Source organism: Meleagris gallopavo, chromosome 10 (assembly GCF_905368555.1).
Source record: "Meleagris gallopavo chromosome 10, MGAL_WU_HG_1.1, whole genome shotgun sequence".
Classification (NCBI taxonomy): domain Eukaryota; kingdom Metazoa; phylum Chordata; class Aves; order Galliformes; family Phasianidae; genus Meleagris; species Meleagris gallopavo.
Window position 1 is genome coordinate 24,107,665 of NC_139413.1, and position 25,916 is coordinate 24,133,580.

Below are 25,916 nucleotides of genomic sequence, written 5' to 3' on the forward strand. Positions count from 1 at the left end.
ATTATCCTTTCAGTTTGAACAAAGAAGGGAAGGTTTTGGCGGATGAAGAAACTAATATACTCAGAGCAAAAGTCTTTGAATGAAGTTAACAAGAGAAAGTATTTATTTTTTAAACATGGCAACAATGTGCAAGACTGTGAGAGTGCTTGCCAAGAAGTAGAAAGTGTCTGCAACTAGAAATTACTTTACCTGATAATGTATTCAGGAGGGTAACTTTATTTTCAGAAAGAGTAACAGGTATAACTGCCAATAGCAGTTAAGCTTATTAAGTATTTTCAGAAGTCACTTCTGTGTCTTTTATAGCTTTCTGACAGTCCAGTATGTACATCTTTGCTTCAGCAGTTAGCACGCTCTCTTTACCAACACTCTCAGCCATCTTCTAGGTGTAGTGGTGAAAAGACCTTATTTGCTAGAGAATGGAATGTGGGTATTTCTTGGAGATTAATTAAACCTATTTAAAGCTTCAAGGCAATGAGTCATCTAAATATTCTAAGCAGCAGTCCATCTCAACCATATGTATTCCCAAAAAACTCATTAAGAAAACATTTGAAATCAGCTAGGCATATATGTAACTTTAAGTGTGTACTAAGACCATCTCAAAGCTCTCTGTGAAAAATCTTTTATTAGACATTCCACAGGCAGTAAATGCAATTTACTTAGGTTTCTATTTGTGAAGTTCAGACGTGAACAATAACGCCAGTGAAGCTCTCTCTGATGTCTTCAGCTCCCTCATTAATAAGCATGCCAAGGTTTGTTAGCAGTGTGAACATCAGCATTTAATAAATTTATGAGTAACTTCATAGATTCCAACAGATTCCTTTGTTTTTTCATCATAGTCATTCCAATCCTGTGGGAATTAAGATTTCATAGCATTAGCCACAGACGATAGATGACAATAGTGTCTAAATCAGAGACTGGAATTAACTGAAGCTAAGCCTCACTCACAGTTTGGGTCTTACTGATTGCATGGTGCTTCCAACATAAATCTAAGCTGTATTCTAATTTTTCAGAGAAGTGAGAGCACTGACCTGAAATGGACTGACCTAAATGGACTTTAGTGTCAGTGTTCTTATCTTAACAAACTTTAAAGAAAATAAAAAAGCAGTCCACAGCCTGCAGTGGACAAAACAGCAACCATGGCAGATGAAAGGATTATCTATCATTTACAATACCCTAGTCATGTGGTTCAGCAGACAAGCAGATCCCTGCCAAGTAGGATATAGGGGAACAGATTTGACCTTGAGATTCTTGCTCACAGCCAAGGAAGATTTGCAATGCTGGAGTCATTATCCTGTGCTTTGAAGGAGAGTATCTTTATCTTACTTTTTAATATCTGTGTGCAGAGGAAAAAGTACAGACATCCTAAGGAAATTAGTTTACCACTCTGAATAAGAGCAGCCATTTAGTACTGTGGGTATTTGCTCTTTGAAATTCTGAATGATTTATAAGTTGCATTTCTCTGTCAGCTCCCAAGATATAAAATGCATGCTGATAAAATGAAACTGTTAGTAGTGCTGGTTATTCACAGTTGTAGTTTCTCTGTCCAGTTATGACTGTCTCATACCTATCTGAAAATGCAAAACTAGCCTCTCATGTGCAAGATACATATTTCAGGTTAGTGTCATAGGAAACAGAAGCTAGATAATTAGAATTACTAACGAAACTAAGACAACATACCTTTTCTAACAAGTTTATGTCATTGAAAGGTGTGCCAGACTCTGCACCTTCAGCAGCAAATCCTGCCTGCAAACATATTTGCAGTAAGTTTTTAAGAATAAGCTGTACAAAGAAAATACTAAGTATAAACATTGAGATGTTTAAAGAAAGTAACATTGCACACTTTTATTGTATTTCATCTAAATTAGGTAGGAAAAACAGCCAATCTGTTTCCTGGACAAGGGTCGTGTATGGGGATTGCTAGGTCATGACCTGAACCAGTGATTGACTACCAGGTGAGAAGGTGTGGCTAACCCAGGGCACACAGGTGCAAGTAATGCACCTGGGCAACCAGAAGGAGTAGAATGTGGGTCCTCTCCTCCTCACTCTTGTTTAAGGGTTAGCTGAGGAAGCAGAATCTCTATTTGGAGATTACCCCCTCTGGAGCATTCAGCAGTCTTCAGAAAGGGTAAGTGACTTGTCCCTCTATTGTCTTCTGCGCTGTACATTGATAAACACCTGTGTGAGAATGTTTATATTCTGGTAGAAGGCAGTATTGTTGCCTTCCCTTGCTCTGCAGATCAGCATGATGCTGTGACTCTTCCCCCCACCACTTGTGAAATGGGAAGTCTTGATACAAACAAACACAGTGTAAAATAAAACAATATTGCTCTTTTATGTTTCTTACCAGAAAAGTACTTTCAGTAGTTTTAGATAAACGTTAAAAAGTAAAGTTGAGTTCTATCAACATCCAACTACTAATAGCTTTAATTTGTATTTAGAATTTATGCAGGCATTATATATAAAATAGCTACATAATAAACTCACTGTGAGAAAACATAGAAAAAGTATGGAAAAGAGTTAGTTGTTCTGGTTTAAAAATGATCACAATCCAAGCTGCTCCAGAGAAGGAAGTAGTCTATGCTGGATTTAGGTATAGAAGTAACTAGCAAGCCTTGAGTGTGAGGAGGATCAATTAGCTAACTGGACAGATAATAGCATCCAAATAGTAGAGTTCATCACTATTGCTACTGTTACGGTTTTTAAAGAGGTGAAGGAAAAGATATGAATAGCTGTAGGAAGGAAGTTACGTATCAGAGAGATATAGCACAAGAACAAGATGTTCTTTCTGATTTTTCTGTTAAAACATCAGTTACACAAGGGCTTACAGTTTTCAAGCTGTAAAATAAGCTTTATTAGTTTTAAAGGAAACTTAAAAATCTCAACCATCTCAATAGTGGGGTTTCTTGTAGTGCTGCTGCTAATAGTAGAATTTTACTGAGAAGCATCTAGGAAGAAAAGGTGGTTTCTTGGTCTTCTGCTAGGGATCTGCACCAACATTTTTGATAAAGAAATCTCTTCTAGTACCAAACAGACACTTCACTTTGTAGGAATGTGTGAAGTAAACTACATGATTGTAAAATACTTCAGGATTTAGTGGAAGGTTAAATGTTTGGGAGTTAAACAGACCGCAGTATGGCAGACATGAACAACAGGAAGAGTTATCTGCAAGGCACAGTGTAAATATGCCCTGTACATAATTGTCAGAAGCCCAATTCAAAGGAATTGCAACAGCTGAGGAGGCAGATCACCATCATGGGTGAAAAATGCAGAGCTAAAGTATAGAACAAAGAGTAGAAAAAGAGATTCGCCAGCACTCCAAGGAACAATAAGCTGTGTGACTGAATTTCAAGCTTCTATACCAGACACGTTCTTATAGCTTTGGCGTCAAAGCAGACTCATTTAATCTGTTAAAGGAATCTGGGAACTGCAATGCCTCGTCTGCCCTCTGCTGACAGGCAAAGGACCAACAATTAAAGCAAAAATTCCTGCTGACTTTAATTTAAAACAGCATATTGACACACATCTGCTACCAGTGTAACTATTAATGTTGGCACAAAGCAAAGAAGCTGAAGGTTTAAGAAAAATTCTGTAAAGAATCCTCCACACTAAATTGACCTCAGGGATGGTTTGTTTGTATCTAATTAAAAAAAAAAATTGTACAGTAATGCTATGGCCAGTCCCTTTGACTGCAGGGCAGACAGGTTGGCTTGGATCACATAAAATATAACAGTTTATAGAACTGTAAAGAGTCACAGAAGTATATATATTTATTCATTTGGGTATCAGGAAATTCACTGAAGAATCTGCTCAGGGACTGAAGTGCACTCTCCATTCGAGTGCACAGACTACACTTAGGGAATATTATATGAAAAGCTTATGAAAGCTGTGAAGTCTTTGTTCTGCAGATAAAAGTGTTAGGTAGGATGCAGATCTGTAAACATCTCCTGCATCTCAGAGGTTTCCCATAGATTTTACTTGAAGTTCAAGTTCCTAGTTCTGTCTGGCATCAAAGCCTTCAAACAGGAATAAGCGAAGATCCCTTCTGCTTAGAAAGATGGACTTGAATTAAAAATGAAGACTTCCTCCTGCACAACAATGCTGTGGTGACTTCATTTATACCTAATTCCTTGCAGGATCAGCTTTTTTCATCTGTTTGTTAGCATAGTGTCACAGTCTGAAGGGAGGATAAGACAGGTTTATATTTGTCAGTCTATTTACACCTAATCTGGTTAAATATAGTAAGGAGTTAGATTGCATACAGCATGACCATGCACAAGCAAATGAATCACTAGGTACTGGCTTGGCAGTGAAGAAATCCTTTGACTCTGAACCCTGAAGCGTGCTTTGCAACAGCCTTTAACTGCCTTCCTCAGTTTTGGTCTGAGCAGGTTTCCAATGGAAGATTACCAATACATTTCCTACAGCTTTGATGTCATATTGCAAGATTTACTTAGAGGTCATATACTGATGACTGTTCATATCTGGAACTTTGTTTATTTTTTTTTGTAATGTATCAATAACCGAAGTGGAGCTCCCCTGACTGTAGCTATCTGTGGCTATTTGCGTGCTCTTGCGATTCCCCTTTGGAAAACTCCCATTCACAATAACCTGAGCAATGAAGACCTTTCAGATCAGTTCAGATGAGTGATGCCCATCCATGTGTAAGGCATTACGAATAATCCACTGGTATTTTATGCTACTGGAACACAAGTACAAAGAATTCCACAGTTGTTAAGCTGTTTGTGATTTTCTGAAGTTGAATAAAGTACTATGGAGAAGATGGAAAATCAGGAAGGTCAAGGACATTCCAGGAAGAGCAGTAGCATTTCAAAAACTATGTTTTAATTGCTCTAGAGTCTCTAAGTGCTCTTAAAAACTGATAAACAAATCACAAGTATGAACTCACCTGTGGTTGAAAGTCAACTGGTTCCAAACCTCGGCATTCAAACTCCACTATTGTCTTGAATTTCTCACTGTCTTCAGCCTGTAATTGAGTCAGAATACTGTTAGTTTTCAGCCAATAAAACAGTGACAGATATTACTCTGGGAATGAACTGCTTTATAGGCAGTACTATCAACTCTGATGTCCCAAGTGACAGCAAAATCCTAGGGCTAGTTTAATGGGTTGTAATTAACTGAATGTCTTGCTCTGCCACAAGGAAGCCTTCAAAAGGAAACAATTGCCTGTGATTTGAGTAATACAGTTTCATGTTTTGCTTGTGAAATGTATCACAGATTATTCTATATTTGAGACTGAGCTACTGTTAACTGCAAATTTTATTCTCCATTAGACTGTTCAGAAGTCTACGAGAGACAATTTTTTTTTATCATGTGAATGTATGGAGTTTATGTATTCTTGAAAGAGAAATGTGATGATACAGCAAGAACTGGGATTACTATTAATATCTACTCATATTTCACTTACATAAAAGAAAACAAACTTACATTATATGGCTTGATTGTCTGACTTAAAATATCTAAAAAAAAAAAAAAAACACAAAAAACAACAGATGTGTAAAAGTGAGTGGCAGCACATCTTCAGAATACAGCACAAACCAAGTCCCAGCTGTTTCTCCCTTCAGAAAAGAAATCCTTAGGAATAAAAGAAACAAAGTAAGCAAGCAATTCCTGCAGTTGCTCTTCAAAAGATAGAATTATTCTTGCTCCTCTGGAGAAATTTACACTACACCATTTTGTTACCCTGCCAATAAAATAGGAAAAATAAAAATTCAAATGATACTTTTGTAAAATGACCTAAAGGACGAGAGTTCTGTTCATGCAGAAACCTGAATTTACCAGGAAGGCCTGAGAACCCATCAGCTGCAAGGAACATTGTTGTACAGTTTTGTTGTTGTTGTTGTTGTCTGACTATCTCCAGCTCTACCCCCAAAGCTGCCTTTGTGGAAATCCTTTGTAGGGCACAGAGCAGCAAAGAACCCGCAAGTAACTTCCATAACCATGCATTTAGTTTATTACTGTTTTATGTATTTAATGGGAATTATAACTAACAGCCTAGTTCATCCCACACTTTTCTAATGTTTCTTTTCTTATATGTCTTTATAAAGCAGCACTTACATCCCAATAGAGAGAAAAACCCAATTAGAGAAAGATAGAATACAGTGGAAAAATCAGATGTGACAGCCTGAGCTAGTCAAGTAGCTGCATCTCTTTAAATCAGACTATTTGCTTGAATCTCAAAAAGAAAAAATAATCCAGCAATGCTGTGAAGTTGGCCATGTTGTTCCTACTGTCCAACATTGTGGACTTAAGTTCTTTTTTTATGTTGTTGATGACCAACTGACCTCTCAATTTCCTTCATAAGCGTGATAGTATCAGCTGGGTACTTGTGAGGGAAAAAAAAACACGTTTCAAACAAAAATTGGGACTGAAAAATAAATGTAGGAGAAAAGTATAACATGGATGATGCATCTTAGATTTCTAAGCACATACCAATGGAGTTCTCTCTGGAGCACAGCTTGCATTTCTGCACCATAGTGGCACTTCCTCTGCCTCCTTTCAGAGGAGCGCTGTCCTACAAATCATAACAATGGAGACACTTTTAATTCTGTTCTAGCTGAGCCACTGGAAGCCCCTGCAAAGGTACAGCTTTTATGTTTGCTTGTTTATTTTACAAGAATTATCTCAAACTTTTGCTTTTTAAAAATCCTGCATTGAGAAGGCTTTTAGAAACTAGAGATGTGTAACTCAGTAATTTTCCAGTAACTGTTCTAGAGTTAAAACACTGAATAACGATATAGTTATGTCCTTAACTCCAAATGCATGCAGTAGAGATGATTATGCCTTTCTAATAACAGTCTTCTCTTATCCCTGACAAATTTACTCTGCTTCTTCAGTTTCCAAATGCTCATCCAGCATGCTGAACTCCCTCCGAATCGCCTAACCTTCTCCAACAACATTCCTTAAGCACAAGCTTATCCTAATATCACTTCAAAATTTGTTTTCAACTGATGTTTTTACAGAAAGGTGGCTTTTCAAAGCAGATGTCAATAAATATTTTATCACCAAGTCACCATTCCAATGGCTTATTTCAATTAAGTCTCCATATATTTTTGAATACAAAATACAACAGCTTTTCCTGACTGCATATGGCTGCTATTACCAGCAGCTATTTCATCTGATGTGCATTTGTCGCACCCTGACGTTCCTCTTCACTGTATGTACACGGCAGGCTTGTTTTCTTTGTTTGATGCAGGTTACCACAGGGAAACTTACCATCAACCGGAGGTACTGCCATTTTTCAGAGACCTCACCACAGTTCCCGCATTTCAGCTGAAAAATAACATAAATCAGAGAATTTACGTGCTTTGGGTGGAACACGTACTGCAAGATGCAGCCACTAAGTAGAAGATGGGAAGAACACAGCTCGTCACTTACTGCAGCTGTGTGCTGGGGATGTCAGGCTCAGCATCTGCCTCAGCAGTGCAGGCTCTAACCTTCAGACTGGGACTGCTTGCTATGGTAAATAGCGCACGGTGCCACGCGTGCATTGGGAACCCGTGAGCGGCTCCTGTAGCAGCCCGCCTGCACAACGTGGGGAAAAGCCCAGCAGCTCTGCAGCTCGCCGTGCTAAAGGGGACAGATGTGACACTTATAGCACTATGCCCGGCAGTTTTCAGGCTAAAAGCGGCGATCCCTGCTCACGCAGCCCGCACCTTGAGGTACCAGCGGAAGTCCTCTCCCTCGGCCCGCAGCCGGGTGATGTTCTCCAACGTGGCGCGAAGCTGCAGCCCGATCCTCTGCAAGGCAAGAGGCAGCGACAGCCCGTCAGCTCAGCTCGTGTCGGCCCGGCACGGCCCGGCCGCGGCCCCGACCTACCCCCATGGCACCTTCCCGGCCGTGCGCTTTTGCCCTCAGTCAAGATGGCGGTCGCTGCTCACTGCCGACCTGAAGCCGAGCTGCCCACAGCCAAGATGGCGCCCGGCGGCGCGGCCTGACACCGCCCTGAGCGGGGCCGAATGGGAAAACTTATGGGGGGGAATGGCGAGTGCTATGGAGGGCGGCGCAGGAGCGCTGCGGGAAGGCAGAGGGTTGTCTAGCAAAGATCGTGGCCAGAGAAGGGAAAACCTGAGGGAGGGCTTGGGCAGAGGACTTAAAGTGTAAGATGAACTTCAGTAATTAGCACGCCGACACATAACCTGCTCTTTTGTATTTTGTAGGAAACAGCGTTTTTGGCTATACTGAGCAGAATGAAGGACTGCTTTACTGCTTCCTACTCAAATAACACGGATTTCAGCTTCAGAGGATTCGCCCAGATGCTTTGTAGTACCTTCAGTCACAGAGCTGATGTTGTGCCTCAGGTAAGGCACATAACAGCCCTTGTAGAATCATCATCTATTAGTAAACAAGTTGCTTTTCTTGAGCTCCGTCTAATATGCAGAAAAGCCTCTTAATTCACATTAAAACTTGGCTAAAGTTAAATTAAACCTGCCACACTACAAGAAAATTGCTGGTTAATCCGAATCCGGTTTTGATAAGATTCCCACTACAGCAGAAAAATCACTTGAAAGAAGCACAGTTTTAGTTAGTGTACCTTACGTATTGCAGAAGTCTTAAGCAAGTTTCACCATGGCTCAAAAGTTCTGCATCTTACACTGACTTTCTTTCATTTTCAGGCTTAACTGGGGAGTTAAAAGCAAGACAACCCACCTCCACTGTGAGGTGGGCACCAGCACACATCAGGCTGCCAGTTCAAGTTCACATTAGTAAGGAAAGCTATCCATCCACTTCCTATAGTGCTTACAAAACTTACCACTTTGAGATATGTGCTTGGTCCTCCTCCAAGCCTCTTAAGCAATGGTGTGCTAGTCTAGAAAAAGGTATGCTAATCTAGAACTTAACATGTTCTACACTTCTAATTTCAGCTCTTTCAAGGGAAGCTGCATGGGAGCATCTGTGAAGACCCTGGTTGGTCCCCACACAGTCTGTTGTCTACGTCTGTTCTAAAGGCAAGTGGGTACAGCAGGAGGTTGTTATATCTTGTGTCTTTGCTATAACCATGTGTCATGTGCAGATCCAGGGTTTGAGCTACTTTGATCAGGCCTTCCTAATGCAACAATTAGTAACAAAAGTTTATCTTGGCAGCTGACAGAAGTATATTTTCACAGAGCCACACTTAATTCTATCAACTGCCACTGCATAGAGAAGTGAAATATAACTTTGTGATACAACTGAAATGACATATCCTAAACGTACCATGATAAAAGAAGTGTTAGGAAGTCAGTTTATCACCAGAAATTTTAAATTAAAAATACTGATGTCAACAGTTTATTAAGACAGTCACTTTACAGTTTGTAAAAAAAATTCTAACATACATAAAAGCTTCGGGCCTGAAGAAGCAAGGAATTGAAAAAGCATCCCTCCCTGTCCCCCCATGTACAGACACTGCAGTACAAACTTCAGCTTGTTTGATTTAGATTGGCTTAATCTTGAAGTGTAGTCCAATAAGACTGAAGACTAGACACTTAAGGTCCTGGACCAGGTAGTAGAACACTCTCAAACCTTCTGGATCCCTGCAGTGCACAATAGAAGAAACAAAGGAAAAAGAAGATTTAAGTTATAAGAGCAGTTTTTAGAATTAAGTTTTTAGAATTGTGTGTGTATATGTATATGTGTGTGTATATATACACACAAAAAAAAGCCTATAGCAGGATTTTTCAGGGGTCATTGTTGATATAACATTAATTTATTCTTGTATTGATTGATAAACCTTAAAAACATGGAATGCAGAATGTTCTAAGTCTTGACAGGATGTGCATTTTTATCACTGCATAGTAGCATCACTTTGCTCTTACAAAACAAAATATCCAGCCTTTTCTGAAATACAGAAGTCCTGGTTCTGTTAGAAACATGGATGTACACAGGCCAGTGACAGTTTAGTTCAGACTGACTCTCTGAATGCATCTAACAGGTGTTCTTGTAGTAAGGTTAGCTGCTCAGTGAATTTGAAAATCTATCAAGCAATAACGTGAGGTTAATTATGTCACAACAGAGAGTACCTATGCTTCCAGGAGCTGATCAGTAGTTTGAAACCACATAAAGTACCTAATAATCAGTAGGTTCTAATATAGAAGGCTACATAAAGACAGCAGCAACACAAAAGCAGAGTACGTACTTGGATTGATTTACATCGATGAGCGAACCAATTTTTGACGTGGTAAAGGAGATGTGCTCGTCACCAATTACTATTTCAAGCTCCTGCAAAGCAAAAGATGATATCATGTCAGATTGCTGCACTGTGGCATTAGAAAAATTTAAGCACTGGGGTGACAACTTTTATTTATTGCAGGGTATGAATGCACCGCGCCTGTGACTCACATTAACTCTCACAGCTAAACTGCCATGTAGGGTTTGAATTAGCTCTTAATTGAATTAGCTCTCCTTCCTATACGTGGTGTTGGGTTGGCTAAGAAGTCCAATCACAGTTTTAATTAGTTGTATAAGAACCGTAAGAGCCCTCAGGGGAGCAGCAGCAGCACACCGACCTGGCGGCCCACCCTGTCCGGCGGGGGCCACAGCGCGTCGTCCTCTTTGGTGATCTCGCTGTCGTCGATAATCCGTTTCAGCTCCTCCATCACGCTCTTGTGCACGTAGGCCTGCAAGCGGCACTTCAGTATGACGGCGCCCGGACGGCCCGCGCCCCCCGCCGCGCCCCCTCACCTCTTTGCGGATCATCACGTCGTTCTTGTAGTTGCTGTTGTTGGCGTAGCGCAGCTTTCCTGCGGGAGGACCAGCGTTAAGGCCGCCGGGCCCGGCTGCACGCGGCACCAGAGCTCCCGCCCCGCCCGCCGCCCCGCCCGCCGCCCCGCTCACCGTCGGGCCTGAACTCGAACTCGAGGAACTCGTGCCCGAATTTCCCCTTGTGCCCCACGTAGTACCGCAGGTAGAAGTCGCTCGCCATGGTCCCGCCGCACCACGCCGCACCGGCATGCACCGCGACGGCGCGCGCCGAATGCGTCACGGAGGGCGGGGCGGAACGAACCCAGCCTACCGCGCCCTCTCGCGCTCCTATTGGCTGCCTCCCGCGAGAACGAGCGGCCACGGTGACCGTTGCGCCCCCCTGCGGCAGAGAGGGCTGCTTTAGCTCCGCACATGAGGGCGGCACCGGGCCGCCATATTGCCCGCGTCGGGATAGGGGTACCCCGACGTCACCGGGCACCCCGGCGGCACGAAGAGCTGCACGTGAGGGGCTCTGATGCCGCCCTCACGCCTTGCCCGACCTCTCCTGTAGTGTTCTGAACCTCCAGAGCCGATGGCGTGGTGGTGAACTGCTGGGAGGAAGGAGGTGGGCAGAGCCGTGGCTCAGTCAAATTTTTACAGGAATTTACACAGGCTAACATATGGAAGCTTATTTCCAGTGATTCCTTTTGAGATACGTAAAGAGTTTGGCACGTTTAGACTGAAGTTAACTCTATGAATTGTCCTGTAGGTAGATCACACAGAATGCTGGTGCTACGTAAGCAATGACTTGAGTCCATATAGGTTTCAAGTTCTTCAGTTAGAAATTAGATAAGTGCTTTATTCTATTTGTGTATGTCTGTGGAATCTGATTTTGTTATATGGATCTGCTAAACTGTTCAAGGGTTCCCCAGCTGGCAGAGAGCAAAGGTATTTACTTAACCTTTAGCCTTTCTGTAACCTTTCCTTAAGGGAGGACTGTGTCGACAAGAAGTCTGTATGTCTGAAATAGTCAAAGGGATTGGTCATTTTGCCATGCTCACATGATATAAGAAGCTATTTATTTGTCCATCTTCAGGTTGCACATGTTGTGTTCCAGTATATGAAACTGTTGCAGAAAATGAGCCCAGATAAAAGGTAAGTCTTTAATCCAGTTCTTTATCATAAGAGCGGTAGAAAGAAGATAAGATTGTAACCTTGTACATGGCTATCCTATTCCACTTACTCAAGTGCTAAGGAACACCCCTATCCTCGTGCCCTCTCTCAACCATGGCTTTCACCTTCTGTGTTCTGCTGGATGGACAGCTTCCACTGTTTCTGAACTTTTGTCAGACAAAAGGGACCAGATTAAATAAATTAGTCTTAAAAGTTTAAAGAAAGGAGAGTTGCTATCAAAACTTGCTTTGATTTAAAAAAAAAAATGAAAAGAAGCATCTTAGGCAAGAAGTTTGAAACACAGCAGTGGAATGAAGAGGTACCTCCAATGACTTTGGATAGTCTGAGGACAGTATATTTGCAGCTGGCATAACTGCATCTATTTTTCTGTATTTTGATAGCATTTCATGTTATAATTCCCTTAGAAACCACCAGACCAGGCTGCCCAGAGCCTTATTCAGCCTGGCCTTGAATGCCTCCAAGGATGGGGCATCCACAACCTCCTTGGGCAACCTGTTCCGGTGTGTCACCACCCTCTGTGTGAAAAACTTCCTCCTGATATCTAACCTAAACCTCCCGTCTCAGTTTAAAACCATTCCCCCTTGTCCTATCACTATCTACCCTCATAAACAGTTGTTCTCCCTTCTGTTTATACATGCTCCTTTCAAATATTGGAAGGCCACAGTGAGGTCCCCCCAGAGCCTTCTCCCCTCATGTGCTTCATAGACATGGAGCAGTACTGGGCAGTTGTATGGGCCTATGACTTAAGGTTAAATCCAGACTTGTATCTTCCAGAAGAAAATAAATAGGTGAGACATCAGTGCCTGATTGAATGCTGTCATTGCCTTTTTCCCTATTTTGTTCTGCATGAGAATAGGCAATAAATTAAAAATGATCTGTGCATTTTCATATTTTTCCTACTTTAGAAAGATATTTGTGTTAATTTGGTAAAGGTTTCTACACATTTTAATTTTGTATCAAATTCTAACTGGCATTGTTTCTTTGCTGTATTTTTAAGGCAGACTGAAATAAAAAAGTCCAAATGCATTCAGAATAACCTGTAAGTGGCTGGAGAAATCTGACTTTTGTTTATTGGTTCTGACTAGCTGCACTGTTTTAGAAAGATAGTGCAACCAGAAATGCTATTTTGAATAATAGTCCACTTGCTCTTTGCTTAAAGATTGGCACATGGGTCAGAGTTTTGATGTGGAACTAAATTAGCTATTTTTGTGTCTAAAGAGCTGCGTACAACTTAATATAGTAAAGGGATGTAAAAGAAGAAGAGAGGAGCAAATTGTTTTAGAAAACAGCATACTTGGATGGCAGATCTGAAGTGTAACAAGCTGCACGTTGTGTTTCTGTGTCAGGCACTGATTTCTCCCTGAAGACACCTGATTTCCTAGAGACAGCTTATCCAGTAAAAGGTGTGAGTACAGCACAGCGATGCATGTGGTACAAGAAGGACAATAAATTCCAGAAACCTGAAGGTAATGAGCGTATTAACTAATGTGCAAAACAAGGCTTTCTCTGGGTTCCCATTAACACTGTACACTGTATGTTTGTTTATTTTGTACGTAGATTGCTTGTTATACCAAATAGCTTTCTCTAGGATGTGTTTGTGGAGAGAGATGTTAGTGCAGAATTACAGTGGTATCATTTTTTAGCTAGTTGTATCCCAGCCTTAACTGCTTTTGCTCTCTAAGTCCCTAGGTCAAATATCCACTGCTGTTACAACAGCAGGGTTGTGGGTTGCTGATCTGTGTGGTCTTGGGCTCAGCTTTCAGGGTGATTGTACAGATCACTGATAGTACCTACACAAGCTCCCTTGCTGAGGTTTAGAAAGGTGTGCACGTTTTTTCCTCTATGGCTGCATAAAACTCTGTACTGTATATTGGATTTTGGAAGAAGAAAAGAGCTTAAATGCTTGCCTAAGCACTTTGTATCCTGCAGTGGAATAAAAAAAGGTCAGGCAATAACTCATGTTCAGAAGGAAGACTTTAGATACAATGGAATAGGTTTATTTAATACTAATGAAAAGGTCATGTCTTTTGTTTTTTATTCTCACAGAAATTGATTTTGTAAAGTTGAAGTTGTTTTTTTTTACAGCTTTTTTTCTATGGCTCTTCTATTCCAGTGTTTGAGAAAAGGTCATCATCTTAGTGGACACTTGGTATTATATGGTCTATTAAATCTGTGTTATTTCTGTTGACACTATTGTGGTGGTGTTCTTTTTTTTTTTTTTCCTTTGGATCTCCCTTTCCTTTTTTTGTCTCCTAACTTTGCTTTTCCCAGGCAACCCAATTCCAATTGGGTGTTTGTCACACAGTCTAGTATTTCAGAGGTGTTTGAATCTGATTAATTGCTCAATATGCATTGTAGAAACTCGAACTCAAGGAAGTAAAGGTTGGGGGCATCTTGGGTTGTAGTGATCATGAGATGGTGGAGTTCAAGATCCTGAGTGGAAGAAGCAAAGCAATAAGTAGGATTGCTACCCTGGACTTTAGGAGAGCCAACTTCGATCTCTTCCGGGACCTACTTGGAGCTATCCCGTGGGCTTGGGTGTTAGAAGGTAAGGGGGCCTCTGAGAGCTGGTCAGCATTTAAACAGCTCTTCTTCCAAGCTCAGGATCGGTGCGTCCCTGTGAGCAAGAAATCAGGAAAAGGTGGCAGGAGACCTGTGTGGATGAGCAAGGAGCTCATGCGCAAGCTCAAAGGAAAGAAGAAGGTCCATGAAATCTGGAAAAAGGGTCTGACACTTGGGAAGAATATAGGAATGTAGTCAGGGCCTGCAGGGATGCAACGAGGAAGGCTAAAGCCCTCCTGGAATTGAATCTGGCTACAGTAATAAAGGATAATAAAAAAGGCTTCTTCAAGTATGTTAACAGCAAAAGGAAAACTAGAGAGAATGTGGGCCCCTTACTAAGTGAGGAGGGGTTTCTCATAACGGGGGATGCTGAGAAGGCAGAGATACTGAATGCCTTCTTTACTTCCGTCTTCAGTGAAAAGGCTCTCCCTCAGGTTTCCCACACCCTGGAGGTTAGTGAGAGGGTTTGGGGAATGGGAGACTTCCCTTTAGTCAGGAAAGAGGATGTGCGTGAGCGCATAGGCAGTACTAAGGTCCACAAGTCCATGGGACCTGATGGGGTGCATCCACGTGTGCTGAGGGAGCTGGCGGAGGTCATTGCCGAACCGCTCTCCATCATTTTTGAGAGGTCTTGGATAACAGGGGAGGTCCCTGAAGTCTGGAGGATAGCCAATGTCACTCCGGTCTTCAAAAAGGGCAAGAAGGAAGAGCCGGGTAATTATAGGCCTGTCAGCCTCACCTCCGTCCCTGGAAAGGTGATGGAACAGCTTGTGCTGGATACCATCTCCAGACAACTGGGAGAAAAGGAGGTTATCAGGAGTAGTCAGCATGGGTTCACCAAGGGGAGGTCGTGCTCGACCAACTTGGTGGCCTTCTATGATGCTGTCACATGCTGGGTGGATGGGGGAAGAGCGGTAGATGTAACCTACCTTGATTTTAGAAAGGCATTTGATACTGTCTCCCACGACATCCTTATAACAAAGCTGAGGAAGTGTGGGATAGACGAGTGGACAGTGAGGTGGGTTGAGAACTGGCTGACTGGCAGAGCGCAGAGGGTTATTGTTGGTGGTGCAGAGTCTGGCTGGAGACCTGTAACCAGTGGTGTCCCCCAGGGGTCTGTGCTGGGTCCGGTCTTGTTCAACATCTTCATCAATGACCTTGATGAGGGGATAGTGGCCACCCTCAGCAAGTTTGCTGATGATACGAAGTTGGGAGGATTGGCTGACACGCCTGAAGTCTGTGCTGCCATTCAGTGAGACCTGGACAGGCTGGAGAGCTGGGCAGTAAGAAACCGGATGAGGTTCAACAAAAGCAAGTGTAGGGTCTTACACCTAGGGAGGAATAATTGCATGCACCAATACAGGCTGGGGGATGAGCTGCTGGAGAGGAGCTCTGCAGAGAGGGACCTGGGCGTCCTGGTGGACGACAGGTTGGCCATGAGCCATGCAGTGTGCCCTCGTGGCCAAAAAGGCCAATGGCATTCTGGGGTGCATTAAGAAGAGCGTGTCCAGCAGGTCGAGGGAGGTGATCCTCCCCCTCTACTCTGCCCTGGTAAGGCCTCATCTGGAGTACTGTGTCCAGTTCTGGGCTCCCCAGTACAAAAAAGACAGGGATCTCTTGGAAAGAGTCCAGCGGAGGGCCACAAAGATGGTGAAGGGCCTGAAGCATCTCCCCTATGAAGAAAGGCTAAGTGAACTGGGTCTGTTTAGCCTTGAGAAAAGAAGACTGAGAGGGGACCTGATCCAGGTTTATAAATATCTGAGGTGTGGCGGCCATAGCGGTGAGGCCAGTCTCTTTTCAGTGGTACGTGGAGACAGGACGAGGGGAAACGGACATCAGCTGCAGCATAGGAAGTTTCGCACGAATGTGCGTAAGAACTTCTTCACGGTGAGGTGACGGAGCACTGGAACAGGCTGCCCAGGGAGGTTGTGGAGTCTCCTTCTCTGGAGATATTCAAGTCTCGCCTGGACGCCTACCTGTGCGACCTGGTGTAGGGAACCTGCTTTGGCAGAGGGGTTGGTCTCGATGATCTCTAGAGGTCCCTTCCAACCCCTACAATTCTGTGATTCTGTAAACTGGAGTTTGAACTGATGGCTGGGGAGTATGGTTTGGTTGTTAGAGTGAATGGATGCAATCATAAGCTACTTGGAAGTCCTACCATCACCCTCAGTAAAGCTCAACAAAACATATGTTGAGCACTGTTTTCTACATTAGTCAGAGGCCTAGAATGCTTAGGTTTATGTTGGAATTCATTAATTCATAGTTCTGTCTGGTTTTAAAGTCTACAGAAGGGTTAGGGTTTTGCATATAATAAAGAAACGTGCTGGGACAGCTCACTTCTTGTTTCTGCCTGTTTCTACTTAATACAGCTGTTTAAAAAGTGCTTTCTTAATTGCTACTCTATTTTGAAATAGGTGGTAACTGCCAGAGGCACACCTCATTGGACTATCTAGCATCACCTGTCTGTGCCATTGACACAGACTGATCTCCACCAGCTGGTGGTGTGAAAACAGTTGCAAATGTAACCACTGATGAACTGCTTCTTATTAGACCAGTAAAATAGTAGTATGTGTGTAAAATGGATAAGGTTTTGATAGTGTGGGAGCCTAGCTAGTTATGATGTTGTTATGCTGTCAGAGGATCTCAGCTAGAGGCCAAGGACCTGCCTTATCTGTGAACTTGTGCAGCTGTGAAGAACTCAGGTTACCAACTACAGGTCTGCTCTCAGTTCCCAAATTGCCAGGTTTTGTTTCCAGAAGCTTTTGAGCCACCCCAAAAGTGGCTTCTTGAGAGAAAAGCCAAACTGTCAGAGTGACTACTGCAACTAATTATTTGGTTAAGTTATTAGGAGGAAGTTATTAGGAACTATTGGAGCAAAATTTAGATCTGAAGCCAAAGAAAGCAAATAAAATAGGACTAGAAATGCTTAAATACCTGGATTTATGTACATACTTACGTATATACTTGGTATAGCTTTCTGTCATCTCTGGGATCCTGGATGCATTCTGACTGTGGGACAGGGCTGAAGGGAACTAAAGGAGCAGGATGAATTCTCATCCCTTTGTAACATTTCCTTTGGAAACTAGAGGTGAGCAAGACATTTGGGCACTCTGAGAGATATTGTAAAAGAGAATTTCATAGTCTAGATTTATTGCATCAGTATGGTTAGGTCATTTCTTTCTTTGTGGGTCCCAGCTTTCAAGTAAAGAATATTTATTGCCATTTTGTTGTTATTATAAGTTTAATTTCTTAATGTTAAGAAAGTAAGAGGTAGCTATGCAACAGTTGTAGGTACTCTTGCTAAAAAACATTTAGTAGAATTGTTGCCTGACTCATGCAATAACTGTGATATGTCCTAGTAGTAGATTATCCATTTTTAAGTGCTGATTACTTTATTCAAGATCTTGCTGTTTTTTTACACAGAAATAATTTGTTGCCTTAAAAAAGCATAACAGATTTAAACACTATTTTTGTAAGCTCTGGTTTGTCTTCTATTTTGTTGATGTTGGAAAGAAACAAGCTGTTGTCCTTATTGTACAGATGGATAAGGAGTAGTACTTTCTCTACAGCTGCTGCTTCAGCTCATCATTGACTGTTTGTCTGACTTCAGTTTTACTCCAGCAGCATTTGAGATAATTAGGGAGGAACTGAAAAAGACTTATTTCAATGTGCTCATCAGATTGGAGGTGCTAGCACAGTGAGTGTCTGCAGGAAAGGCTTAATTTTAGGGCGCTGGTAGAAATGAAGACAATCATCTTTGTTCTTCCTGTTTTGTCGTAGTGTAACATGGTGGCTTGAGGAGCCTCCCTTTTCATCAGAAATTTACCATGCACTTCTTTGCATGCTGAACATAGTGAATGCCAGCTCAATAATTATATGTGAGTTCAATTCTCAAACTGCCAAATATTTTTGCTTTATACTGAGTAACAGAACTAACGATCGGGTGCCAAAGCTGTCATGAATTCAAGTATTAAAATAGTTATCCTGTATGTATTTTTTCTTAGTTACTTGCATTTCTTCTCTCAGCAGCACCTGTATGCGTACTGTGAGGTTAAAATTTGCTCTTAGAAGATTAACAAATCTTCTGAATAAGTGTCAGCTGTGTCAATCCCCTCCTACAGCTCACATCCAGCTGCTTTCGTTTCTTTCTAATTGCCAGTGGTCTCACTCACATGTCATGCTCTTTCTTTATTAGTCCTCCTCTCAGTCTCTCTGGAAGGATGTGTTATTTTTGAGTGTCATTTAGACTACTTTTGTTAGTTTCTTAAAAAATAAAGATGAGAAGGAGAGATACTCAATGCCTGCTGCTGCACAGATAGGGGTAAGTAGATGAAATTAACATTACATAAGATTGGTGTTAACCAACAAAATTTGATTTGGAAAGGTTAGCTTACTTGAGTTACGACTTCTTCACAGCTGAAAAGAGCAAGAGATGCCTGGAATCTTTTTCAGCAGATCAGTGGAAACCACCTTGCTTAATCTTTTGAGGAAAAGACAGTAGCCTGTAATGGGTGAATATGGTCTGATCCTTGATGCTCTTTGGATTTGATGATGCAGATATTCTGATAAGCCTGATGTGTTGATTTTTCTTAAAGGAGAAAACATTAATCAAAATGGGGCTGCACCTTTCTGATCTGCAGAAGCAGCCAGAGATGCTCCATTTCACTACTACTTGTTGTGAATGTAGAGCATGCACTAGAAAGGAGGTGTTAAATGAGAGCTAATGGTATTTTCTAGGCTATGTATCACTAACAGCTGTCAGTGCTTTTGTAAAATTAATTTGTATATTATATTGTCTCTGTTAGGAGTTTGCTTTGAATCGACTAACTGACATTCAAAAGTTTCTAAGCCTGTAGATTAAAAGGCTCTGCTTCAGGATTTAGGGTTAAACTGAACCTTGTATGGGCTGCTGTGTGGGTAGCAGTGTGTAGCTCCCTCAGGAAAAGGAGGTAACTGTCAAGTAATTGCATAAGCCATTATGAAGTTTACTGAAAGTTCCACTGTGTATTTAAAAAAACTAACTCCTGCAAAATGACAATCCTATGCTGCCTTCTCTGAAAACTCAGCATATTGGAAGATGAATTGTGGTTGTCCTCTCTTGTATTATTTTTGCTCAATACAACTTCTCAGCAGCACGTCATCGTTTCTGAATTGTTGGCTTTTTGTTTTCCAATATTTCTGCTCTGAAATAAATTTATTTTTTTATTGCAATGAGGCTTGCCAGGGCATTGCAATGAGGGAGTGTATGGGGCTGCTGAATCACTGCCTGAGCCTCTGATTGATCACCTGTGGTAAGCAATGAGTCAGCCACAGCAGCACAGGTGAAGGCAACTCACCTGTGCTGCTAGAAGGGGTGGAGCCTGGCTGCACCTCTCCTACACCCATTTAAGAGCTGACTGCAGTGGGGAAGGATCTCTTCTGGAGATGCACTCCACCAGAGTCAATCATGGAGCTCAGGATAGGGTGAGTGTCCTTTTTTCCTACTCTAGTATAATAGTTACATCAGCCAAACTCCTGGATATACTATATCATCTGTATATTCATTGATTGTACAGGGAGTTAAGAAGGCAGGCAGTTTTGAGCATGTTCTCAATAGAATCTCAGTCTGCAGCTGCAATCTGGATCAGGCTTGCGCAATCATACTGAAGGCTGCTGAAGAATAGAACTTTGCCCTGTCCCCATTAAGCATCACCTGTGTGTGTTTTAGGCTCTGTAGAGGCAAGTCTGTAACTGCATATTACTGCCACCTGTGCTGCTGCTTTCAGCTGCTGTGATCAGACTCATAACAGCTAAGCTTTCAAATAAAACACCAGCAAATAAGCAATGAAGTGTTTATAGAATAATATTGGGCAGTTGGAGGCCTGTTCCAGTGCTGCTGGAAAATCCTAGATGACTTTATTCCATATCTATGAGTACAGAGATAATAATTTAGATATTGAAGGGGACTTTCACTTAATATTTTTAAAGCTACATGGTGCCATTTAGAAAATGGAATTTGTCAAAGTGTGTGATGTGTGCCTTTTAACTTGTAGTAATGCGGGCATCAAGGTCTTTTTCTGCATCATTTGATTTGATACACACTTCCTGTTGTCTTCCACTGATGGTAGGATCGAGTTAAGACCCTTTGGCCTTTTAGAAGCCACCAGTTGATAAATTTACCCAATGAGAAGTTACTGCAAAGTTTAAATCATTCTGTTTTTGTTGAAATTTAGCTGATTTCTGCTCACAGCCTTTTGACTTGTTGCAGCTTTTTCTGCTAAATGGAAGAACGTTCTAGTATAGGAATCCTCTAATGTAGCAAAGTATCTGCCAACTTTTCCCTGAAGCCAATGCTCAGTTCACAGTTCAGCTTGTGAGAGGAGGGAGAGAGCTTTCTGTGTAAAGTATTCATTTATTTTTTATACCATTAGCGTTTTTCCTAGGTCTCTGCTAAAAGTTCAATTTTTTTAGTGCCCTCTCTGAATTATCCACTCAACACAGTATTTCTGTGATGATCTTTGCAGAGATGGAACTTCTTAATCCTATGCATGATCTTACTGAAGTTCAAGATCTCTTGGTTTATCAACCCCTTTGTTTCATTTTGGTAATCGTAGATTGCTTTGATTTCTCTTGGGGCTGCTCTCAGTTATGTCTGAGTAAAATCAACCAGAATTTTGAAAAGAATTTCTGAATTAAAATGGATTTTCTTTTTTTTAATAGAGATCTGCATCATGTAATTTTGGAGCATGGCCTGTGGTCTGTGATAGATAAATATCAGAGATTAATGGAGGGAATTTCTGCAGTCTTTACTATCTTTTTGTTCAGGCTTTCAAGTCACAGCTGTTTGTGGAGGGCTTAGCAGGCAGAAATCTAATGTGGGAGGCAAGCATTAAGCTTAATAATTTGGGTGGGCTCTTTGTTTGCCTTTAGTAAAAGAGCTGTTTAACCACTTTGAACATAATTACAGAAAATGTTATTGCTAAGCACTTTGCCAGCCCTATTTTCCAGTGGTGTTTTGGCAGATTCAGATGGCAGAAAAGTGCCAGTGTATCTAGGATGCTTACAAGAGAGGTTCCTCCTCTTGCTTTTTTTCTGTCTGGTCCTCTGCTTAAATTGAGCTAAACTACCTGCATCTTCCATGGGTTCTTCTCTTTCTCCCACGTTATGATTGAATGAGGCTGCAAATGCCCAAGCTATAAATTATATTGGAGAATTGTTTCTTTATTTTTTTCCTTTCTTCTTCCCCACCCTCACAAAGTAGAATAGGGCAGAACTTCTTGTCACCTCCCAGAGCCTTGGGAATTGGCTGGCAAGGAGATTTCTGACAAGGGCACTGGAATATGGCAGTTGAACCCTTCCTGAATTTTGTGGTGTACGTAGGGATGAATAATTCTCTTTGCTGGAGCTAAGCTGACTTTATTTTTTTCCTAGGAAGCAAAGAGTGTGCATTATGTTATTGTGTGAGTATCTTGCACAGTTCCCCTTCAATTACATTCTTCCTGGTGAAATGAATTGAAATTGATTGAAGACGTTTAAGTACATGACTTTGCTCAAGAAAGCTTCTGGTTCTTCTGTTAATTTAAATAACAATGAGTTTTAAAGGGAGGGGGACCACAGCAGCACTTGATTGTGAAGAGTGCTTTGTTGTTTCTTGGCTGAGATGTGAGTGGGTGTTTGACGCTTGGCTGTGTATTAGCAGGGAGCGTGAGATTGGAGTTGTTTGTATGATCTGTGGTAGTCTGTTGTGCAGCTGCAGTTCCGACTAAGCAATGCAGAACTGGTCTGCGAGGCTGCTGTGCAGGGAGGGTGAACTGGATGATAACACAGATGCTGTGCACAACACCTACTAAATCCTTGATGCAGCTGCAGCCTATGTTATTTTGTGATTATTTCCAATATGGATATTTTGCTTTTTCAATCCCATCCACTTCACTTGTGGTATTGTCACATTCCTTCCCCTTTTTCCCCACCTCTGTTAATTCAGGGTAGTCTTTCTGTGCAGTGGATACCAAAAGCAAGCCTGCTTTCCACATTGAAGACAAAATGGAAAACTAGAAATCATTGGTTTGTTGTTTTGTGTGTGACTTACTGTGTAGGTAATGCTGGAGTTGATGCAGGGTGGGATCATCCCTGGCTGCAGGGCCTGAAATAGTTTGAGTGTGGTAAAACATCTGCTGTTCTGAACAGCAGTGCATCTTGAATAAACATGAGCTGTATTTCAGATGCACGTGGAGGAGCCTTGTTTCAGTTCCCTGTGAACTAAAGAAACACTTGCATGTTCTCTATTGGAATGTGTAACTCCCATTGACTGGTTTTGTTTGTTTGTTTCCTGATCCTAGTCCCCTATACCTCACTGATACCAGAAATGGGATCTCTTGCCAACCCCTGTAATAGTGTAGCTGAAAGCACATGGTGATGCACTGTAATCAAGGACACCATTCTGTCTTCTGTGCTTCTGTCACAGTGTCTCAGTTATTTATCCAGGTCTGCAGGTGGGGCCATGTCCTGTCTTTGCACTGGGATGTGTTCATGTCTGTGTCTATCTATTATTTAGAGTCTAGTGTTCATGGTTTGAAGACTTTTCTTCCAGTGTGTTAGTGCCTTTATATATAGAAACTATATAAGGATTGCTTCTGTAAACTGATAGCACAACTGAAGGAGAAAAAAAACCAATGTTCTGCATTTAGTGGTTGTTCAGCTAAAAGTAGTGATTCTGAAAGTCATCGGTGCTGATTTGTAGCTGTGTCCTGGACTGGCAGTGATAGGTAAGGCAGAGGAACAACCTTAATGGTCCCTGTCCCTGCCCTGTGTTTTTCTCTCCTTGTCTGCAAAGTAGGCATTCACAGTGACAGTCTGTCAGTGGTTTTTATTGAATAGTTCTTAAATGACCAAAAGAAGAAAAAAAGTGTTTTAGACCTCATTTATAAATGTCACTTCTTACCATGCTGGTTTGGAGTGCACATCTGCTTAACCTCAACGTGGCAAAAACATTTGAGATGTAATCTTTCCTGCAAAAAGACCAACACTCATTTATGAGAGATCCAAACTGTGCATTTTATTTTTTCTTCTTTTGGATTCAACAGTGATATTTGTGAACTGCAAGCGCCTACAACAGTTTCAGTTAGATTAATGACAGCCAAACTTGGACCATATGTGTTCTTGCACCAAATTTGCAGGAATTCTTAGAATATAATTATCTGGGCCTGTTATTAAAATGTTTAATGAAGACGTGAGTTCATTTTTCATGCTGCAAAGATTAAAGCATAGAGGAAGGACAGTGTGTAATTGCCTGGTGTTGCTCTGCGTGGAACCAGAGCTTGCTCTGATGTCCATGCACTGCTCTGTTCACTTGGACAATGTTAAGCCTCAGTGATTGTGTTTTCTAAAGAAATTTCCATGTAGTCTGTAGAAAATAAGATAATTTAAACAGGAAGGGAAGCAAATACAAGAAATTACTCACCTGATTATTGTGTTGTATTGGAACAGTCTGTTCTATCTACTCTAATTTCTGACAGTAGCTAGTAATGGATGCTGAGGAAAAGATGAGGACAGAGTGTATGTGGTTACCTCTGCTGTGTGCCCAGCTTTCAGCTTCTTGAGCTGAGGGTCCAGAAAGTGCAGCTGAAATGCTGTTTTGAGTCACAGACAGCCCTGTACTCACAGGACAGTGCTGCAGGGGTGCCACAGTTTAGTTATGCATTCCATTAATAATTTTTCATGTATTTTGAACCTGCTATCTGATTAAATGTTACTGCATGCTTTCCAGTTCTGGTACTAAGGGAAATGGGGAATAATTAACGGTGCAAATAAAGCACTAGGGAATAATGATTTTATGCATAGGTGTTACATAGCATATCCTTTCAATTTTGTTTCCTCTTGCCACTGAGTTGAAGCTTTGAAAAGATGCACGAGCTCTTTTGATTAACCCTTGTTGATCTTCTCAGTACCTTTTTTAGTTGCACTTGGCTTTAAGATGGGAAGATCAAGGTTGCGTTGGAAATTTAAAAATCCATGTTTATCATGAGTTTCCTGTAAAGCACCAGATTCTCTTAACCTCATCTGCTCTCTTGTGGAGCTGACGTTTGAAAAAGTTATTGTCACTTCTTTACCACTTTTATTACCAGTGCTGGCGTTAGCATCAAATCTGTCAGTTCATTATATTCGGATTTTAAATGTGATGCACACATCAGACTGCTGATAATAATTGAGTGTACATTTCCAATCACTTGTCAGACTTTCGTTATTAGTGGCTTAGATTTAGCTTAAGAGAATTCCTGTCATCAAACCTTGTATGTAAGCTTTAATTGGCAAGGACTATGTATCCTCTGAGCATTACTGCAGAGTGTTCTCTTTGCTCAGACCTTACACATTTGTGTGCCTTATTAGCAATTAGTTCAGGGGCTTTTCTTGAACATTTGGTCATAAGGTTTTCCATTCTCCTTACTGTGCAATGGTTTAAAATAAATAAATGTATGTGCTTTCAGCTGTGTTCCAGAGGGGGAATAAATACATGAAAATAAATTACTAATTAATTCCTTGTCCGGGATAGAAATCCTGAATGTGATTTACTCAGTGAGTTGGTAGGGAAGTTCCCTGTTGGAGACCTGTGTTCTAGGGTGAAGCTCCATCCTTGTGTGAAGAACTTCTTAAAGACCATCTTTATGTGCTGTGGAATGCAGTGTTTCCATTGTAGGAGCTTTTTGCTATATTGATGGTGAGTGGGTGTATTTAGGAGTGGGAAATCCCTTTACCTCACAAAGCAGAGTTTATATTGCATTTTAACCAGCTTCAGGCTGCTTGTTATGTATGCCTTCCACCCTGTAACAGCCTTATATTTCTTTTCCCAAGTCTTGCTCCTGAAAGGACTGCGTATTTTTTTTCTGTTATCAGGTCCTGATGTGCTAGCTGAGAAATGCCCAGGAAATGATCGGTTGCCAGATGTTGCAGAAACACAGCTTCAAAGTTGAAACCTCTGCTATTGTCATCAGGATAATCCACAACGAATGTCAAACTTTGTATGAAGCTGGCACTGCAGGACTTGTGGATACCTTTGTTAACCTGTGTGCTGTTCCCAGGGCATCCAAAGCAACTGCAGCTGCCTCTGAAGCGTTCCTGTTGTAGCTGTTTGGGCACCAGGACCAGCAAAGTAAGTGAGTGTGTTTAGTTAATAACTGCTTTGAGTTGGCCAGTGTGTTAATGTGCAAATGGACTGTGGTATCCCTCTGAATGGTGAGTCATGACCTGTATATATAAATATATAGTTAAGACAGCTGTTAGAGGAGGCATAGCTTAGTGCCACAGGTTTGGGACTCTTGTAAGAGGCTGTGTCATTTTTCTTATGTCTTATCTGTGTGGACATAAAATTCATACAGAATCATAGAAGCGTTGGGCAGGAAGGGACCTTAAAACCTGTTCTGGTTCCAACCTGGCCTGGGCTGGCTGCCACCCAATAGATCAGACGGGGAGCACTCCGTTTTTTCTGGGAATTATTTCTATTTGCTACT

The 25,916-nt window shown here is 41.6% G+C and overlaps 2 protein-coding genes and 1 long non-coding RNA gene across 6 annotated transcripts in view; 1 reads left to right on the top strand and 2 right to left on the bottom strand.

Moving 5' to 3' along the window:
- Positions 1 to 603: 603 nt before the first annotated feature.
- Positions 604 to 7,972, bottom strand: CZIB (CXXC motif containing zinc binding protein). 2 transcript variants are annotated; one of them, XM_003208840.5, is made up of 8 exons: positions 7,837 to 7,972; positions 7,674 to 7,757; positions 7,234 to 7,290; positions 6,451 to 6,532; positions 5,446 to 5,477; positions 4,907 to 4,984; positions 1,678 to 1,743; positions 604 to 847 (listed from the first exon to the last, which is right to left on the bottom strand). In XM_003208840.5, the coding sequence occupies exons 1-8, from the start codon at positions 7,840 to 7,842 to the stop codon at positions 770 to 772; spliced, it is 483 nt and encodes a 160-aa protein (XP_003208888.1). In that variant the 5' UTR covers positions 7,843 to 7,972; the 3' UTR covers positions 604 to 769. The 2 variants fall into 2 exon arrangements, with proteins under 2 accessions (XP_003208888.1, XP_019474302.2); XM_019618757.3 differs by having other exon boundaries at positions 1,678 to 1,779.
- Positions 7,973 to 8,100: 128 nt separating this feature from the next.
- The window catches only part of LOC116216993 (uncharacterized), a 45,120-nt gene continuing 27,304 nt past the window's right edge, over positions 8,101 to 25,916 (top strand). The window contains exons 1-5 of one of the 3 annotated variants that reach the window (XR_014885349.1): positions 8,101 to 8,318; positions 8,883 to 8,966; positions 11,774 to 11,832; positions 13,218 to 13,337; positions 13,957 to 14,059. This is a non-coding gene — a long non-coding RNA (uncharacterized LOC116216993). Of the gene's footprint in view, positions 8,319 to 8,882; positions 8,967 to 10,999; positions 11,303 to 11,773; positions 11,833 to 13,217; positions 13,338 to 13,956; positions 14,060 to 25,302; positions 25,559 to 25,916 lie in introns of those variants that run through there. The other 2 variants (XR_014885348.1, XR_004160815.2) reach the window with 2 other exon arrangements.
- On the bottom strand, positions 9,256 to 10,990 carry MAGOH (mago homolog, exon junction complex subunit). The gene is made up of 5 exons (XM_003208846.5): positions 10,831 to 10,990; positions 10,678 to 10,736; positions 10,503 to 10,613; positions 10,133 to 10,215; positions 9,256 to 9,530 (listed from the first exon to the last, which is right to left on the bottom strand). The coding sequence occupies exons 1-5, from the start codon at positions 10,916 to 10,918 to the stop codon at positions 9,431 to 9,433; spliced, it is 441 nt and encodes a 146-aa protein (XP_003208894.1). The 5' UTR covers positions 10,919 to 10,990; the 3' UTR covers positions 9,256 to 9,430.